General features: G+C 35.6%; 3 protein-coding genes across 3 annotated transcripts; 2 read left to right on the forward strand and 1 right to left on the reverse strand.

Moving 5' to 3' along the window:
- The first annotated feature begins 6526 nt into the window (after positions 1–6526).
- Positions 6527–7468, forward strand: LOC136203300 (temperature-induced lipocalin-1-like). Its single transcript, XM_065994421.1, has 2 exons — positions 6527–6974; positions 7065–7468. Exons 1-2 carry the CDS (start codon positions 6600–6602, stop codon positions 7248–7250), a joined length of 561 nt encoding a protein of 186 aa, XP_065850493.1. The 5' UTR covers positions 6527–6599; the 3' UTR covers positions 7251–7468.
- A 2437-nt stretch (positions 7469–9905) lies between these two features.
- LOC136203301 (temperature-induced lipocalin-1-like) lies at positions 9906–10697 on the forward strand. The gene is made up of 2 exons (XM_065994422.1): positions 9906–10299; positions 10393–10697. The coding sequence occupies exons 1-2, from the start codon at positions 9940–9942 to the stop codon at positions 10576–10578; spliced, it is 546 nt and encodes a 181-aa protein (XP_065850494.1). The 5' UTR covers positions 9906–9939; the 3' UTR covers positions 10579–10697.
- Positions 10698–13228: 2531 nt separating this feature from the next.
- LOC136202832 (VAMP-like protein YKT61) lies at positions 13229–17861 on the reverse strand. Its single transcript, XM_065993751.1, has 6 exons — positions 17547–17861; positions 17230–17327; positions 16949–17053; positions 16738–16803; positions 14105–14191; positions 13229–13481 (listed from the first exon to the last, which is right to left on the reverse strand). The coding sequence occupies exons 1-6, from the start codon at positions 17737–17739 to the stop codon at positions 13431–13433; spliced, it is 600 nt and encodes a 199-aa protein (XP_065849823.1). The 5' UTR covers positions 17740–17861; the 3' UTR covers positions 13229–13430.
- Positions 17862–18566: the final 705 nt, after the last annotated feature.

Below are 18566 nucleotides of genomic sequence, written 5' to 3' on the forward strand. Positions count from 1 at the left end.
ATTGGCTTGCAATTTTCAAGATCATATTTCTTCAATATCTCCTTGGCATATTTAGCTTGACTGATTAAGATTCCATTTTTCCCTTGTTTGATTTGAAGTCCAAGGAAGAAGTTGAGTTCTCCCATCATTGACATTTCAAACCCAGTCTGCATTTGCTTGCTAAATTCCTTGCACATTGACTCATTAGTAGCACCGAAAATAATATCATCAACATATATTTGAGCCAGCAGGATATCTTTACCCTTTCTCTTAATGAATAAGGTTGTATCAGCTTTGCCTCTGACATAGTTTCTAGTCAGCAGGAAACTGGTCAGCCTCTCATACCAAGCACGTGGTGCTTGCTTGAGGCCGTACAGAGCCTTTTTGAGTTTATAAACGTGGTTTGGGAATTTAGGATCCTCAAACCCTAGAGGTTGATTAACATAAACTTCCTCGTTTATAACTCCATTAAGGAATGCACTCTTAACATCCATTTGAAACAGCTTAAAGTTCATATAACTTGCATAAGCGCATAACATTCTAATAGCCTCTAGCCTTGCCACTGGGGCAAAGGTCTCATCGTAGTCAATACCTTCTTGCTGACTGTAGCCCTGAGCTACAAGCCTTGCTTTGTTCCTGACTACATTTCCTTGTTCATCCAGCTTGTTGCGGAAGACCCATCTTGTTCCAATGGTCTTCTGACTCCTTGGATGTGGCACTAACTCCCATACATCGTTTCTTCTGAATTGATCAAGTTCCTCTTGCATTGCGCTCATCCATAATTCATCGTGCTCAGCATCAACGAAGTTCTTTGGTTCCTGAACTGAGACGAAGGCTACATTGCTGAGGTATCTCCTGAGTTGGTTTCTTGTCATCAGGGTATTCTCAGCGGCATCAAGAATATCACTCTCTGAGTGTCCTCTTGGTATCCTTATCTCCTTTGGTAGATTGATGTCTTGTGCTGTCTGTGTTTCAACAATCTCTGCAGGTGTAGACTGGTCAGTGAAAACAATTTGAGGTTCACTTTTACCTTTGGTCAGCCCTTGAGGTAGTGACTCATCAGCTGTATCTTGATCAGCGGGTACTGAGTGTGGATCATCCTCGGTCAGCGGCAGATATCTTCCTGCAGGGTTAGTTTCGTCGAACTCAACATGTACTGACTCTTCTAAGACTTGAGTTCGTTTATTGAAAACTCTGTATGCTTTGCTGTTTGTTGCGTAGCCTAAAAAGATAGCCTCATCAGCTTTTGAGTCAAACTTAGCTAAGCTATCTTTGGTGTTTAAAATAAAACATTTACAGCCAAAGGCTCGAAAGTATCCAATGTTGGGCTTTCGTCCTTTCCAAAGTTCGTAGGGGGTTTTCTTTAGTATAGGTCTAACAAGAGCCCTATTAAGAATATAGCACGCTGTGTTAACAGCTTCTCCCCAAAAGTATTTTGGAAGCCTATGCTCACTCAGCATTGTCCTGGCTATTTCAACCAAGGTTCTGTTCTTCCTTTCAACAACCCCATTTTGTTGAGGCGTCATAGGAGCAGAAAAATTATGGTCAATGCCGCTGGCTTCACAGAATTCAACAAACTGTTGGTTTTTTAATTCTCCACCATTATCACTTCGGATGTGAGCCAATTTTAGGTCTTTATCATTTTCAAGGTTTCTAACCAAATTTGAAAATGTCTCAAAGGTCTCATCCTTGTTACTCAGCAAGATGATCCAAGTGTACCGAGAAAAGTCATCTACAATGACCAAGGAAAATCTTCTTCCACCCAGACTCAGCGGCTGGACTGGACCAAAGAGATCCAAGTGTAGTAACTCTAATGGACGCTTAGTTGAGACAATGTTTTTGCTATGAAAAGATTGTTTGGTTTGTTTTCCAGCTTGGCAAGCGTGGCATAGTTGATCTTTTTCAAATTTAAGTTCTAGCAGTCCCTCAACCAATTGCTTTCTTGCTAATTTGGCCAGGAGGTCCATGCTTACATAACCAAGTCTCCTGTGCCATAGCCAGGAATTTTCTTCCTTTGATACTAAGCATACAGTTTTTGAAAACTTTTTCTCTAAGTTTAGCATGAAGACATTATCAATGCGAGGGGCAGTTAAGATTAACTCATTAGTCTTACCCTCGAATATTTTACATCCAGTGTCATCAAATATAACTTTTCTCCCATTATCACATAGCTGAGCTACGCTGAGTAAGTTATATTTGAGTCCGCTGACTAGGGAGACAGACTCAATAGTAGGATTACCTCCAACGGTTCCTGACCCTACTATCTTACCCTTTTTGTTGTCTCCAAAACTTACGCTTCCTCCTCGTTTACGCTCAAATGTGATGAACTGAGTTTCATCACCAGTCATATGCCTTGAGCATGTGCTGTCAATATACCACATTTTTTACTTCTCAGCACACCTCAGGCTTACCTGCAATGTAACTAGTTGCTTTTAGGTACCCAATTCTTTTTGGGTCCTTGCTTATTAGGTTCAACAGGTAAAGCATCATATTTTATTTTATGGCGACATACTTGGACAATATGGCCATTATTTCCACAGAAGTCACAACTGACTTTCTGTTTAGGATATCTCACTGACTGGTCAGCACCCCAGTGCTGAGCATGCCAGCACACCTTTGTGGTGTGTCCTTTCTTCCCACAGAAGTCACACTAGACATTCCGCTGAGGATTCCATCTCTGCTGACCAGTACTTCGGTACTGAGTATTCAGAGGAATATTTCTTTTGTTTGGAACCTTTAGTTGGTTCTGAATAGATGTGACGTCCTTTCTCAGTTTCTTAGAATCTGATTGGACCTCAGAAATAAGCTTTTGCATAATTCCAATGTTACTATGCAAATCTGAGTTGTCCTGAAGAAGGTATCGAAGGTCACTCAGTTTTACCTCCTCAACCTCGTCACATCGCCTGCTGAGTGCTCTAACCTTTTTATTACACTTTTTAACAAGTGTGTAGAGATCACTCAGGGCATTAACCATTTCATTTCTGAGCAAAGGTAGTGATATTACCTCAGTTGAATGTTCCTCATCGTCAGATGCAATGGAAGGGTCAGCATGCTCAGAAACACATGGCTCAGCAAGTTCGTCAGCCATGAAACAAATCTTCGTTGACTCAGTGGCATCAGCTTCAGATGATGATGAATCATCACTATCACTCCAGGTTGCCACCATTGCCTTCTTGCCGTTCTTTCTTTCTTTCCTCAGCGAGGGACATCTTGACTTGATATGGCCAGTTTGATGACATTCAAAGCAGGTTATGGGCTTTGAGCTGTCCTTCTTGTACTTGCTGTCGCTGGAGTCAGCTTTGTACTTATCAAACTTCTTATAAGGCTTCTTAGAATATTTGTCATTCTTTTTGAACAGCCTTTTCATCTTTCTGGTAAACATAGCCATCTCTTCATCGTCTGTTGAGCTCCCATCAGTGGAGTCAGCTTTCATGACAAGAGACTTTTGCTTCTTGTCTTCAGACTTTTCCTTTACCTCGAAATTCTTCATCGAGATCTCATGGGTCAGCAGTGAGCCGATGAGTTCATCATACTTATAGGTGGTTAAGTCTTGAGCTTCCTCAACAGTTGTCTTCTTTGCTTGCCAGCTTTTAGGAAGACTCCTGAGAATCTTCTTGACTTGTTCTTCCTCAGTGAAGATCTTTCCAAGTCTCTTGAGCTCGTTGATGATGTTTGTGAATCTTGCATTCATGTCTGAGATCCCTTCATCATCGTTCATTTCGAACAGCTCGTACAATCTCATATGCTGGTTCACCTTGGATTCTTTCACCTTGTTGGTTCCTTCGTAGGTGACCTCCAGCTTCTTCCAGATCTCTTGCGCCGACTCACAACCTGAAATCTTGTTATATTCTGCAGCATCTAGCGCACAATGAAGCATGTTTATAGCCGAAGCGTGATTTTGTAGCTTCTTGAGATCATCTTCTGTCCATTTGACCTCAGCTTTGACAACTGTTTGGCCATCAACAGTTTCAACAGGAACAAATGGGCCTTGGACTATAGATAGCCAGGCACTCATATTTGTAGCCTGAATGAAATTTTTCATCCTATTCTTCCAGAAGGTATAGTTAGACCAGAAGAATAGGGGAGGCCGAGTTATGGACAGACCCTCAGGTAGAATCTGAGTTGTCAGATTTCCTGGGAGAAACCGAGTGCTATTTTCAGCCATAGTGGGGATCAGCTCAAGGTAGTTAAACCTTTCACAGTGAGCTTTTAAGCTCTGATACCACTTGTTGGTCCCTTATAACGTAACAAGTTAGTTCCAAGGGGGGGGATAGGAACTATTTAAAATTTTAGTACGTTAAGGCTGACTTCTTTTTCTTTGAAAAAGGATTACACAGCGCGCTGAGTAAATTAAGACACTAGCTTAGTCAACTGGTGACTAAGTCAGCTTCTTTCTTTGAGTCAGGAGATAGCACTTGAGTCTATTCCTGAACTCAGATACTCAATACAACACAACTCAGCGTGACCTCTTTACTTGGTCAGTTTTGTTTAAGCAAGCAATATATATATTAAGGAGTTTAAGGTTAGAGAGATGTTACTCAGCAGATTTATCCAGGTTCGGCCTCTAAGCCTACGTCCTGTCCCCGGAACACGTTCCGAGCTTTCGAATTCTCTACTGAGCTCTTTAACGGTAGAGCATCAAACCTTTTACAACTTAGAAGCTGAGTATAACAAGAGTACCTTCCTCTATACCTCTACTCACTCCTAATCTCTCGCTGAGTACTATAACCGAGTACTCAACCTCTCCTTTCTAATCTCTAGAAATGATAAAGATTTGTCCTAAACAACAATTGCTAAGACACCTTAGATGATTGAATAATCACTCTAGACTTTTACATGAAAGATATAGAATTTGGTGTAAGTATTTGCTTTGCTTTTTCTCACAGAACTTTGAGTAGAATTTTGGTCAGCGTAATGGCTTGATAAAGTTCTGCATGCAATGAAGCAACTGAAAGGCCCTATTTATAGAGACGTCTGAGGCATCAGTCATTTCGAATTTCGAAATAACCGTTGGAGGGAAACGGCTTCCTGTCGTTGTCACTCAGTCCTGCTCAGTGCTCTTGGCCAATCAGATTCAAGTATCTTCTGTCTTCGATCAGAGCTGAGCAGCTTTTAGTCAGTCCGGCAGAATGTCTCTCCATTTATGGTAAGGTCAACTAGACAGCTTTCTGTGTCTTCTGAACTTTACCCAAAGTAGAAATACTTTGTCTGGAAGTTGTTCTTGCTCAGCTGCTGTCTTGTACTCTTTGTCGATACAACTCAGCAGCTTCGTTCCGAAGTTGTTCAACGAAGGTCTTCTAGATCCTTCTTTTGCTAAGCTGCGTTTTGTACACAACGGCAGCGTTTTGCATACGCGGGCCGAGTGGTCTTGATCTGTTTGACTTGGGCTTTAAGCCTTTTAGTCTTTATATCTTATAAACAATTTAACTCAACATTGAACAAACACATTAGTATAATAAATCAAAGTATTTAAACTTAGTGTGTTTAGAATATATTTAATTTTACTTAAATAATTTTGTCAAATCAAAATCATGTGGAAAGGTGTTTCAACAATAGGGTCCTCTTGAATGTTCCAATGCTTACTCGATCCCATGGGACGGGATGAACGGATTAATGTCCTCATCACATTTTCAAAAAAGATTAATGTTACCTCTACCTGAGGAAATATTTGAATGAACTGATTTGATAATTATTGCAGATTTATATCTTTTGGCTAGTTATTAGTGACTGTATTAAGAACACAATATATAATTTAGACAATTTGATAATAAAAATTTATAATTAATTTATATGTAACCGATTTATTTGATGACATTTTTATAAATTGGTTATAATTGTGTTGAATATTTTAAACATAATTATTGTTTAAAATGTTATATGAATAATATATAATAATTAAATCTTTAAATTTTCAATTATGTAAAAATAAAATAAATTTTTTCTTGAAAGTAATAGAGATAAATTTATGGTGCCTTCTATGCTTTCTTTGTTTTTTTCTACCAATCATTGGATGAACTTACTTTGTCAAAGTTCATCACTATCCAATGGTAGAAAAACCAAAGTAAAACTTATTTTGTTAAAAACAAAATAAGTATAGTCTAACCCTAAATTTATATTATTTTAATATGATGAAGAGAAATCTAAACTTTTGTTCCAACCTTCATTTTTTTGGTTTGTGATGAAACTCTTAGCTTATGGTTGAGAATTTACTTATAATTAGGGAGGTTATAGATTCAAATCACACGAGACGGAGTGAGAATTTTTTTTTTTATTTAATATAAATACATTGTACATAATTTAAATTTTATTCCTAAAAATAAATACATGAATTAATGTAATTTGGACGAATTTATTAGGTCAAAATTCAATAAAAGAATTGAAAGAGAGACATCATTAAGCTATTGATTCGATTGTATTTAGAAAAAAGAAACATTTCTTCGTTAACAAGCATTTTTGCTTCGGAATCACATAATGAGAAGATGCTAGAAACCCCCCTACCTACTTCCCATCTTACTATAACATGTAAGGCTCACAGGCTTCCACGTCTCACCTAAAATCTCGGATATATATCTCACCCATATCCTCAATTAATTACAGAAATCCAAATCAAAACAGAAAAAATGGCAGCGAAGAAGGGAATGGAAGTGGTGAAGTGTTTAGATGTAAAGCGATACATGGGAAGATGGTACGAAATAGCTTCCTTTCAATCTAGATTTCAGCCCAAAGATGGAGTTAATACGCGAGCAACCTACACATTAAATGAAGATGGCACTGTCCATGTCTTGAATGAGACATGGTCTTCAGGTAAAAGAGGGTTTATTGAAGGAACTGCATATAAAGCTGATCCTAATAGTGATGAGGCTAAGCTCAAAGTTAAATTCTATGTTCCTCCTTTTTTACCCATTATTCCTGTCACTGGTGATTACTGGGTCTTGTATATTGATCAGGATTATAGCTATGCTTTGATTGGCCAACCTAGCAGGAGCTATCTTTGGGTATGTTGAATGAATTTTATAAAATTGGGGTATATTTATGAAAGTTGAAGTATTTATAGTGATGAATTTTGTTGTGTTTTGTTGGGTCAGATATTGTGCAGGCAGAATCATATGGATGAAGAGATTTATAAGGAGATGGTTGAGAAGGCTAAAGAAGAAGGGTATGATGTGAGCAAGCTGCATAAGACTCCACATACCGATCCACCTCCACAAGGAGACGAAGGTCCTAAGGATACTAAAGGAATATGGTGGATCAAATCACTTCTGGGAAAATAGTACTCCAATCCAATGTAAAACATGAATAGCTAAGCTTTGTGTAATAGCTAGTCTCCTGAAGATTCAATATTTGGTACCCTAAGAAAAATGAGAGCTTTATCCATAGTTGTAATGGAGTTTTGCTATTGTTAGTTTCTAGTCAGCTTGTTTTTATTTTTTGCAGTCTATTGTTGATTATTGTCTAATTTTGAGAATAGAATTGCAAAATTGTGGGTTCTTGATGTCTTCAATTACTTAGTTGTAGCTGAAATGCAATGCAGTGGATGTTTAAACATCAATTATAGGTATCAAAATGAAGAATGATAATATAACAAGCTGTGAATCAGTCCATTTCTGAAATATAGCAGCAAAGGAGAGGAGAGGCATATGAAGAAGAATAGAGAATCAGTGCTGGACTTCTATTCTTGACACAACCAAATGGAGAGAACAACTTTGAAGCTATTAACTCCGAAACTGTACAATGTGATTGCATTGCAGCTGTATATTAAGGAGGAGTCCAAGGACCTGTCTGTCTACTGATTTCTGTGATGAGTTTATGGATGGGATTTTGGCAATCTCAGTAGCAAGAATAAAGAGCAACACAATAAATTTGATGCACAACTGAGTCAAATAATGTACAAAAAGCATTCCAGTTTAACTTCAAAGTAGGTGCAATTTTAAGAAAAGACCAAGAGAATTTCACTTAAGCAAAGATCAAACAACACTAAATATATAATGTGTATTTTATCTCATACTCATACAAATCCATTATAATCCATGATAACTATAAATAGAGGAGTTGCGAGTTTTAAAATTCACTGTACAATGTGAAGTCACCTCCGACCATTGATTGTCATCGTGTTCCATTGAGATACTCTTAACTCTAGTTTTTTTTGCATTTCTAAGAGATTGTTAGTGTACTTTTTAAAAAATAATATAAATTCATTTATAAATATAATGGATTGTTAGAATAATATAAATAATAGATTGTTAGTGTACTCATTAAAAATAATATAAATAAATAGTTATTATTAGTGATTTAAGAGTGATTAAAATATTATCATTTTCAACAATACTTTTTATATTCACTTTTTATTTGTTATTAGTTTATCATTAAAATTATTAATTATTGTTATATTTAAGAGGTCACGGGTTCGAGTCTTAGGAGCGGCCTCTTGCCAATTAAATTGGCAAGGGAAGGCTTGCCCCCAATACACCCTTGTGGTGGGACCCCTCCCCGGACCCTCGCTCAGCGGGGACGCGTAATGCGACCGGGCCGCCCTTTTTTTTTATTGTTATATTTAGGAGAGACTCCTTAATAATAAATTATTAATAAAAAATGAATTAAGGAGACACTAAGAGGTGATGAGAGATTATGGAGAGGTTCTTAATGATTTGAGGAATCACTACGAGACTATTATAGTTAATTTTTAATTCTCCATTTCTCAAATTTGAACTCTAATTACTTGTAACTATGTTTATATTTGGCCTATTCTTTAATCATCATTTTTTTTTGTTATATTCAAACTTTGATGATGAATTTGATAGAACAAAATCTACTACTTCCATTTCTTTATCCCTTTATTTGTCATAATTATTCTATTTAATTATTTTTATTATCTTTGGCTAAAATATGATAATTATACCACGCCTTAAAAAATAAAAAACAGTTCGAATTTGATAATGAATATGTCGATAACAGATATATATAAAGAACCATATTTGACAATGAATGTTGATACCAGATAAATAAAAAAAAACATATTTATGGACTAATCAATACAGGTAATAATGAAGATAACTGTCTCAGATCTATGGACCAATATGGAAGGCGTGCTAATTCACTAGAACTGTCATCCTAAAATATACACGATAGAGTTGGTATATGTCAAATTTCAATGGTCCCACTAGAGAATATACTCCATTTATCATGTGAAGTGGTTGGATCCTAAAAGTCCATGTGTCAACTTGCAATTGAATAGAAGCAAGGTCAAAGGGAGACAATTTATACGATGAACCCGCTCTAATTTCTAAGTCAATTTGTAGAGAAGACTTGAGGATAATCACAATTAGTAAACAAAGCTGTAATATAAACTTAATGTAAAAATGAATGAATATGTTTACCTCGAGTCGGGTTTACTCTAATTAGAAATGGAATGCCCTCCAATCCAACTCCTTCATTGTACTAAAACTAATTAATCTTCATCCATTCATATTTTAATTAATTAATAGGTTGTGGAAGAACTTTCTTCAACTCATTTCATGAACTGAATTAATGAGTTGCTCGCGAACAAAGCACGTGAACAGTTCACAAACATAATGTTGAATTTAAACTCGTCAATTTTGTGAAAAGCCGAATCTAAACAGGGCAAAACTCGACTTGATTATAAGCCGGCAAATAAATGGTATTTAAGTTATATTTTCCACACTATAGAAGTCGACCACCCGACATATGATTTTGAAGTTAGTCTCTTGCAAGCAAACGAATATCACCAAAAGCTATCATATCACAGATGGTGCGATATATCACCAGTCATAATATAATTATTAAGTCTTGTTTCCATCTTACAATTCACATTCACAACATGTATGGCTCACAGCCTTCCACGCCTTACCCAAACATTATTGCACATATATATATATATATATATAATCCTCAACACAACAACAGGTGAAAAACATAAGATAATACTAAAACTAGCTTGGAATAATGGAAGTGGTAAAGGGATTAGATATAAAGAGGTATATGGGAAGATGGTATGAAATAGCTTCATTTCCATCATTTTTTCAGCCAAAGAAAGGAGAGAATACAAGAGCTACCTATACCTTAAAAGATGATGGTGCTACTGTTGATGTTCTTAACGAGACATGGTCTAATGGGAAAAGAGATTCTATTGAAGGAATTGCATATAAAGCTGATCCTAAAAGTGATGAGGCCAAGCTCAAAGTCAAATTCTATGTTCCTCCTTTTTTACCCATCATTCCTGTCACTGGTGATTATTGGGTCTTGTATATTGATGATGATTATAGCTATGCTTTGATTGGGAACCCTACCAGGAGCTATCTTTGGGTAAGTATATACCTCACTCTCTCACTCTCTATGTTTAACACTGAAATCAGGTGATATATAAATGTATAAATTGGGTGTGTTTTGCTGGGTCAGATATTGTGCAGGCATACTCATATGGATGAGGAGATTTATAATCAGCTGGTGGAGAAGGCTAAAGAAGAAGGGTATGATGTGAGCAAGCTGCATAAGACACCGCAGAGTGATCCACCGCCACAAGGAGAAGAAGGTCCTAAGGATACCAAAGGAAAATGGTGGATCAAATCACTTTTTGGAAAGTAAATATATATATATATATATTATCCTTTGTTTGTGATGTAGGTTGCTTCTATGAACTCTATATGTGTTTGTGTTGATAATATCATATCATTATGAAAATAAAAGTACCTTGTGTTTTATTATATGGTGATTGCATATAGCTTTAAAGGAGAGACATGGTCTAACAATGGTGCTTGCATATCCTAATTAAAAGTTGAAGAAAGGTGATCCACACCATATTTGTTAATTAATTATATATGAATTAGTTGTATGGATATGGCTATGGATATGGAATCCAAGGATTGGAGCGGCCATTCCATTCCTGTCGTTTATCTCTTCAATTATTCATATACACATGTAACCAAAACAAAAATTGTTCATACCCAAAACCCTTCCTTTAAGTTGAAGCTTTTATGACTTTTTTTTAGTACATTTTACCAACTTAAATGACTAACTAGACTTACTCTTTGGATTTTAATTTGATTAACTCTCTAGTTTTTTTTAATTTTTGACACATTATTTTTCTATTAATAGATTATAATTACATGCAAGCATATTACTACCTGTTGAAGATTCACACGTTGCACATGATATATAATATTTTATCGAATATTATTGAATTTGAAAATATATATTAATTTATCATAGAAGTATTAAGGCTAATTACATAAAAAAAATATATTAAAAATTAAAATCCCTTCAAAAAATAATCTTAATGGTCTAAAATCCTAATGCATATCTAACCTCAATTCAACATTAATTGATATTATCATATATATTTGGGTTTAATATCAATATTTTGCAATTAAATTCATAAACTTATTCAATTTTATAGTATATGATAAAAAAAAATGTAATTTGATTTTATTTGCGATGAAACTCCTCTCTTGTATTTGATTTTTGTTAAAAAAACTCTCCAATATAAAATGAATAAAAAAAAATCGTAAGTTCATTAATGACGTACTACTAAAGAGTAACAATACTGTCAATACATATTTCATTCGATTCCGATAACTATAATATTTTTGTTTGTTATTAGTAAAGTAGTAAACACTTTTTTTTGCAATAAAATCCCATTCTAGTAACTCAATTTTAGTAACCATAAAGTCAAAAAATTGCCCGTTAAATCATAAAAAAAAGCTTGTTTTTTTCCAGCCATAAGAGAATCTCTTGTTAGGAATGTTCAGAGACGTGTATGTTGGTTTTCCTCTTGAATTTCTCTTTTTTCTAGATGGCAGATCAGAAGCTTTTTCTTTTTTCTTCTTTTTGGATTCGCCCTTTTCATTCTTCTCCGACGAATGCGGGATTCATTTGATGTCATCAATCTCCATGAATCTCTTACATCGTCCCATCAACTCTATGAGGCTTTGAAGTTTGTGCATTACCAGCTTTTCTCGTAATCTCTCGCATTTTGTATTTTTTATCACGGCCTCTACAGCTGTGTTGACATCAACATTAGTGATCTGGGTTTGTTGAACTTTTTAATATACTCCCGGAGAGATTCACCTTCTTTTTGCCTAAGGTCATACAACTTTCGGCTAGATACGACGGATGGGATACTTCCCGCAAATTTTGCACAAAACTCCCGACTCAGCGGTTCCCAACTATCTATAGATCCAACAACAAGTGATTGGAACCAGTCATATGTCGATCCTTTCATGGTTGTTGAGAACATTCTACAAAGGATTCTTTCATAGGAACCGTAGATGTCCATCAGCTCTCTATATTACCTTGTATGAGCTTTGGGATTATCCTCTCATTTGGATTGAGGCAGGTAACGGCTTGGTGACGCTATGGGCGAATCTACCTTGGATGATGTGTCTATGCCAGCCTGGCAGACTCAGGTCCTTTATGGCGTATGACCTTTTCCGAGGCGTATCCACATGGCTTGACTTGGCAGATCTTAACTTGTGGCAGAGCTTTGTTACCAATTAGTCTTTTTACTTATGGATTTTTATGTATTTGCCCCAAAGATAATATATGGATGTTATGAGTTAGCCCAACAAAGATTTCGATTTGTGATATCTTAAGCATATCCCTCCTGTTCTGTACCTCAGGAATACTCCATCTGTTTCATTTTAATTGTCTTTTAAGGTTTCTACACAAATATTAAGAAACCTATTAATTAGCTTAAAAAGTAGTTAAACACTACCTCTTGCAATTAATGTTTAAATTTCTCTACAAATTTCTTTCCTCTTATTATATGAGGACAAAGTTAGAAAAAACACATTTAATGCTCATTGAAAAGTGTAAAACGTCAAATAATTTGAAACAAAATTTTTTCCTCAAAACAACAATTATTATGAAACGAACGGAGTAGTATTTATCAATAATTCCCTGAACATCGTGACTGCTTACCTTAGTCTCAAAGAGCGCGAACATAAACGGCTTATGAAGTCAGATCAAGTCGTTAACATGCAAACGAGTATTTACCATTGTTTTTAGTGTAACATATAAAAATTTATATCCCAATTGTACTAAACACAAAAGAACTTAAATTTGAATAAATTCAAATTTATTTGTTAGCTGGGTAGGGACATGAGTGGCAGCTCAGCAAACTGGAAAATGAAGACATTTATCAAAATCTCTATATAAGAAGTGAGCAATTGTAAAGTTTGGCATAAAACTTATTTAAAAGCGACATCTAGCTTGTATTCACAATGAATGGAACAAATAGAACAAACATGTACGTATGCTCTCGTTTAAAGTGAATAATGGTAGTATACTTAGGAACTCCAGTGCTGACATTCATTCATTCATTCGTGTATCATTTTTGGTTGTTCTGATCCAAAAACAACAGATATTTTCATAGACAAATCATATTACAATCACTTGGTTATCCTCCGCCTTCTTCACACCCGCCACGCTATCACAGATTACAGTATGGTACAACATTGATTAGTTTTCTTCGCCTGTTTGTAAAACATCTGTATTCAAACAACCACCACAAGCTGTGTTAGCAACATCCCTCCCTCCGCTTCGAATTAACATATATCATATACGTGCATACATTCCCTCCGAATCATATATGTTTTCTTCCAACAATCTTGCTGTTTGATAACCTCACTCGACTCTTCAAATTGATAAACTTAAAAGAATAGCTTAATATATTACAACAAAATATTATAATTTTCTACAAAGCTCATTTATACTCATAAAATATTTTATATTATCACTTCTCAAAACTTTTTCATAAAGATAATATTTATACCCTATGATGTAGCACTCAGACCTTAACTCAAATTGAGTTGACATGTTTCTGATTTTCGTAAATGCTCAAACACTCACTATCATATCCTCCTTGAAGTTGTATTATTTTCAGAGATTCTAGCAATAACAACCTCAGCACATCATTAACTTCTCTATCCTAGCAATTCTAATGTGCTCAAAGCATATGGACAGATGATAAGGCCAAGTAAAACATATATCAAATTTAATGCAGCATTACGCTTAAGGAAGATTCTAAAGAAGTAAATATGAGTACGATGCAGCACTCAGATGAAGTTACAATATTAAAAGAACAATGGCAAGACATAAGTTGTTGTGATACCTGCGATGCAGCACTCAGATCTGAACTCTTCTCAACTAGACTGTCCAGTTTCTCGCCTCGTGCAAGCACGCTGTCAATTGTTTTATGCTATAGCAAACAAAAGGGTACGTACGTTAGAGAGATAAAACAGGAGACAAAGCATAACAGGATTGAAGCCTAAACAACTTATTAGAATACTGAGTACAGATATGAGCAATTAGGAAAAACTAAAACTAAATTAACTCCTTCAGCTTGAGATTTGATTTCCTTCTTCCATGCATCATATCAAAGCAGCTAATTTTAGACATAGCAGCCAGTCACTCAAAAAGACCCTTTCAATAACAATCCATCATCACATGGATTGGAAGATGAACCCAATTTCCAAAGGAAACACTGGGGTTTTGGCTCAACAACACCCAATTTCATACTAAGAAAAAAAACCATTCAAATTTGAGTGCAGCATTCCAATAATTATACTACAAGTACTGCCTTCCACTTTATAAACCGTATAACTAAATTTTCAGGGCACCAATTTCCAAAGCTCATTCTATTAAATGGCATATGTAACACATTGATCAATCTGCAGATAGATACAGAAGAATACATGTATGCAAAAACTTATTGCAGCTTCAGCGTATTTGCTAAAAAAGAAACATAAGTAAAAAGCTCCCCAAATATTTCAGATAGCTTCTTGTATCCCAAAATTTCCATCCAAGATGTCCAAAAAAACAACAGAAAAAAAATTAATAAAAAGAAAAAAATCAAGGTGTATGAACAATTTGAGGGCATAATGGTAAGCATGCATCTAAGAACCAAAAAAAAAGCAGCCAATAAATATGGGACAAGAATTCCAAGAGAGATCACAGACCTAGATACTAATAATGGGCTTTAACAAGGTTTTCAGACAATCATGGCTGAGTTTGTATCATGTAGCTGAAGTTAAATATTTCACCAGCATTCCTAACAATTCATTAAAAATAAAATACACAATAGAATAAATCATCTTAACATAGTCGAACGGGCTAATGTGGTGCACATGTAAAACCAATAGCTAAGTAAAAGTAGACAATGTGCAAACTACAGATAATGATTCCAAATATTATGCACTTCATAGCAAAAAAGAAGAGCAGTAGCAGGCTAGTTAAAGCTTAGAAGAGCTATCTATCAAAAAGTTTTTTATTCACAGTAGCAGCTAGCATCTATGGACACCCAGCATCAGAGAGGACAAAAAATTCTTTTATCTCTAGTCATATCAATGGATGTGTTGTGTTATATGACGCTCACCAATCTGCAAAAAATGAATATTATGCGTTCATATCATTATCATTATCGTTTCTTCAGAAAACAGCATACGCCTGCAAAAAATTAGCTCCAGCGTCTTCCACCAATTTTGCTTGTCAAATAGGTAAAAATTGCATATGTACGTCATATGATCCCAAAACAGATCATCTTCCTAATAAATCTGAAAAAAAACTAATCCTAGACCCAAGAGTGACTAGCTTAATACTTGTTATTCAACCCCCACAAGAGAAATAACAATAACAATAACACCTATGAAGCACGGACTCTTCCCCGGGGTCGCCGTGGCCGAGTCGGACTCGCCGGACTCGGTGGGGACACGGCGGGACACGGCGGTGACACGGCCGGAAAATGGGACACGGATGGGGACACGTGGGGACACGGCTAGGGTAAAAAAAAGTTAAAAATTAGGGTTTTTTTTTAAATTTTTTTATAAAATTTAAGGATCAATTATGCAATTTGTCAAAAATCCTAAATTATAATCTCTATCGCACGAATTAGAATTAGGTCTTCTCTCTTTCCTGCTTAAATCGCGATTTCAACCCCTGTGATGCGTACATCGCAGTTCTCCTAACATCACGATTTCGTTTTTGTTTGGGAATAATCAGAAACAATTTCTTCTCTACTGGGCTCTTCCTTCTCATGCGCTGCGATTCTTCTCCTAGGTTCTTCTCCTAACATCACGATTCCGATTTGTGATTTAGCATGTTTTTTATATATTTTTATATCTAATATATATATAATTAATTATATGAAATTTGTCGTGTCCCCGCCGCACCCGTGTCTCATATTTTCTAAAAATGACGTTTGCCGTGTCCGCACCCGTGTCCGTGCTTCATAGAATAACACGGCGAATTGAAAATATTATCCATAAGGAAGCAAACATTTAGTGTCATCATAATATTTCATTTATTTGAGAGTAAAGAATATTCGAGGTTTAGTGTAACTATGAACTATAAAGCATCAATAATTATCTACAGCCTCAAACATGTTGCTATTCACATGATCAAATCTGAACTTTCTATTAACATTTGGCATGTAGCTTAATGGCAAAGCATCAACTATCTACAACCTGAAACGCTTCCCCATTCAAACATTGATCTGAATTTGTAGAGGAATATATATATATATATATATATATATAAAGGAAGTTACTATTCCACAGCATAAATCAGAAATTCGCTAATAGTAGCAATTCAGGTATAATAGAAGAATCAAGACAAGGGATTGAGATGTTTTTCTAGCTATAAATGTGAATGGTGAGGGTCAACCAATTAAAACTTAGTAGAGGCCTAAAACTAATCAGATATGCAATTGTGTAAAGTTACATGTCATTACGGCAATACGAAACTTACAAGAATAATCTTTGTCTCATCCAATTCCCTCTGAATTTTCAATAATTTATCAGCCTCTGCAGGATCCTGAAAATTAAGGAGTGAGATGGTAAGAGAATTTCTTTAAGGAAAGGGATACTTGATAGCCAATAATTAGAAAATTAACTAAAAACATCAAATAACAATTCCCAAAAACTTAATGCCACGAGAGGAGAAAATAAGGCCAACTTACTTGGAACTTGGTCAAAGCCTCATTCAAATAGGGCCACGGTTGAGTTCCATCTGTCTGGGATGTCTTCCATGAATCACCAAAGTTCTTCTGATACTCATCTATTACCTGAAAACATTACATTTTAGGTCCATTACAATATCAACGATGGAACGTGAAACTAAAAACTACATGGTGAAAATAGTATCTTTGTCAAGTTAGTACAACGTTTCAACCATATCATATTATTCCTTATAGCTGAAGCTATAAAAGTAGCATCCATGGACAAGAGAAAAATGAATTACCTGATTGAGAAGAGAAAATGAACTCCTCACAGGATAGTGATCATCCATGAAGCCCACTGCACAGAGGCCATTTCTGTTGTAAGCATGGACTTTGTACTCTGCATAAATAAAAAGAGGCAGCAGTTTCAGTATCAATTTTCATTGCAAAATACCGCAATTCAGTTCTCCAAAATATTAGATCCTTTAAATTACCAAAAAAAGGTTACAATGAATCAAATATTCATCACAAATCAGAACAAAAAAAAAAAATTGAAATTCAGCTCGAAATAGCAAATGTAAAATATCCTAAAGGAAAAACTAGAAAAAGAAGAGAACACCTTCATGTTGTACGGACTGCCGTTGGCCGGGTGGGGTGCGCCTGGCGACGGTACGACCGACAAAAACAACGAATTCTTTAACGCTTGACCTCTGAAAATATCCGAAATGGCTGACATCAGAGGCGTTTGCTAAAATAACCGGATCCGATCCCTCCGGCGTGCACTTCAAAACCAAAAGCGCCGTGATCTTCATCTCCTTCCCCCCTCTCGCTGCCTTATTTTATCTCTCTAGAAACCAAAAATTCTCCGCCCTCTTCCTTTTCTCACACAAAGAAATGTTCGGTTTCGTGGAACAGTTGATTTAATAATTTTTCAACTTTTTTTTCATGGAATAATTTTTCTACTTTTAAAAACGGTGAAATAGAAATACTCTAGTTGGTGGGAGAATCACCTGCATTGGCGTGTACATTTAATTTATGTGGAGTGGTACGTGGGCTGAAATGATTGGATGGAATACGTAAAAGAATATCGCTGAACCATTAAATCGAATAATAATATGTTGTGCTTTCGGAATTTGTTCTAATGTATCAATACAGTGACAGATTGGAACTTGATTTCGTTCGCGGGTCCGACCATTTGTTCCTACCTTCGAAGTGTATTAAGAGCAATGTTTTAAAAATCAAATTGGAAGCAGAATCGATTTGATAATTGGATCGAAAGTCAATTAATTTAACCGAGTGATTCCAATATGTACGGTTCTTTAAACTAATATTTTGGTGATTGAAGTGTTTTTTTAATGTCTGGAATACGACAGAAAATGTGATTAGGACGAGACTGTTAACTAGCAATCTCACGATGATAATTTAGAGACGTATAGAATAAAGTATTAAGCAATTAAGAGTAATTGTAGAGAATGTGAATATATACATTGACTGTGTGATATTTAGATGTATTTATAGGGAATTGTCATCTTAGAAGTCATCAGAAGACAATTTAAGTAAGCTGTATCTTATCCGTTCTCGACTTCCTTAATTCTAGGCGAATATGACGTGATATAGTCTGAGTTGGATATGGAGATCG

Source organism: Euphorbia lathyris, chromosome 8 (genome assembly GCF_963576675.1).
Source record: "Euphorbia lathyris chromosome 8, ddEupLath1.1, whole genome shotgun sequence".
Taxonomy (NCBI): domain Eukaryota; kingdom Viridiplantae; phylum Streptophyta; class Magnoliopsida; order Malpighiales; family Euphorbiaceae; genus Euphorbia; species Euphorbia lathyris.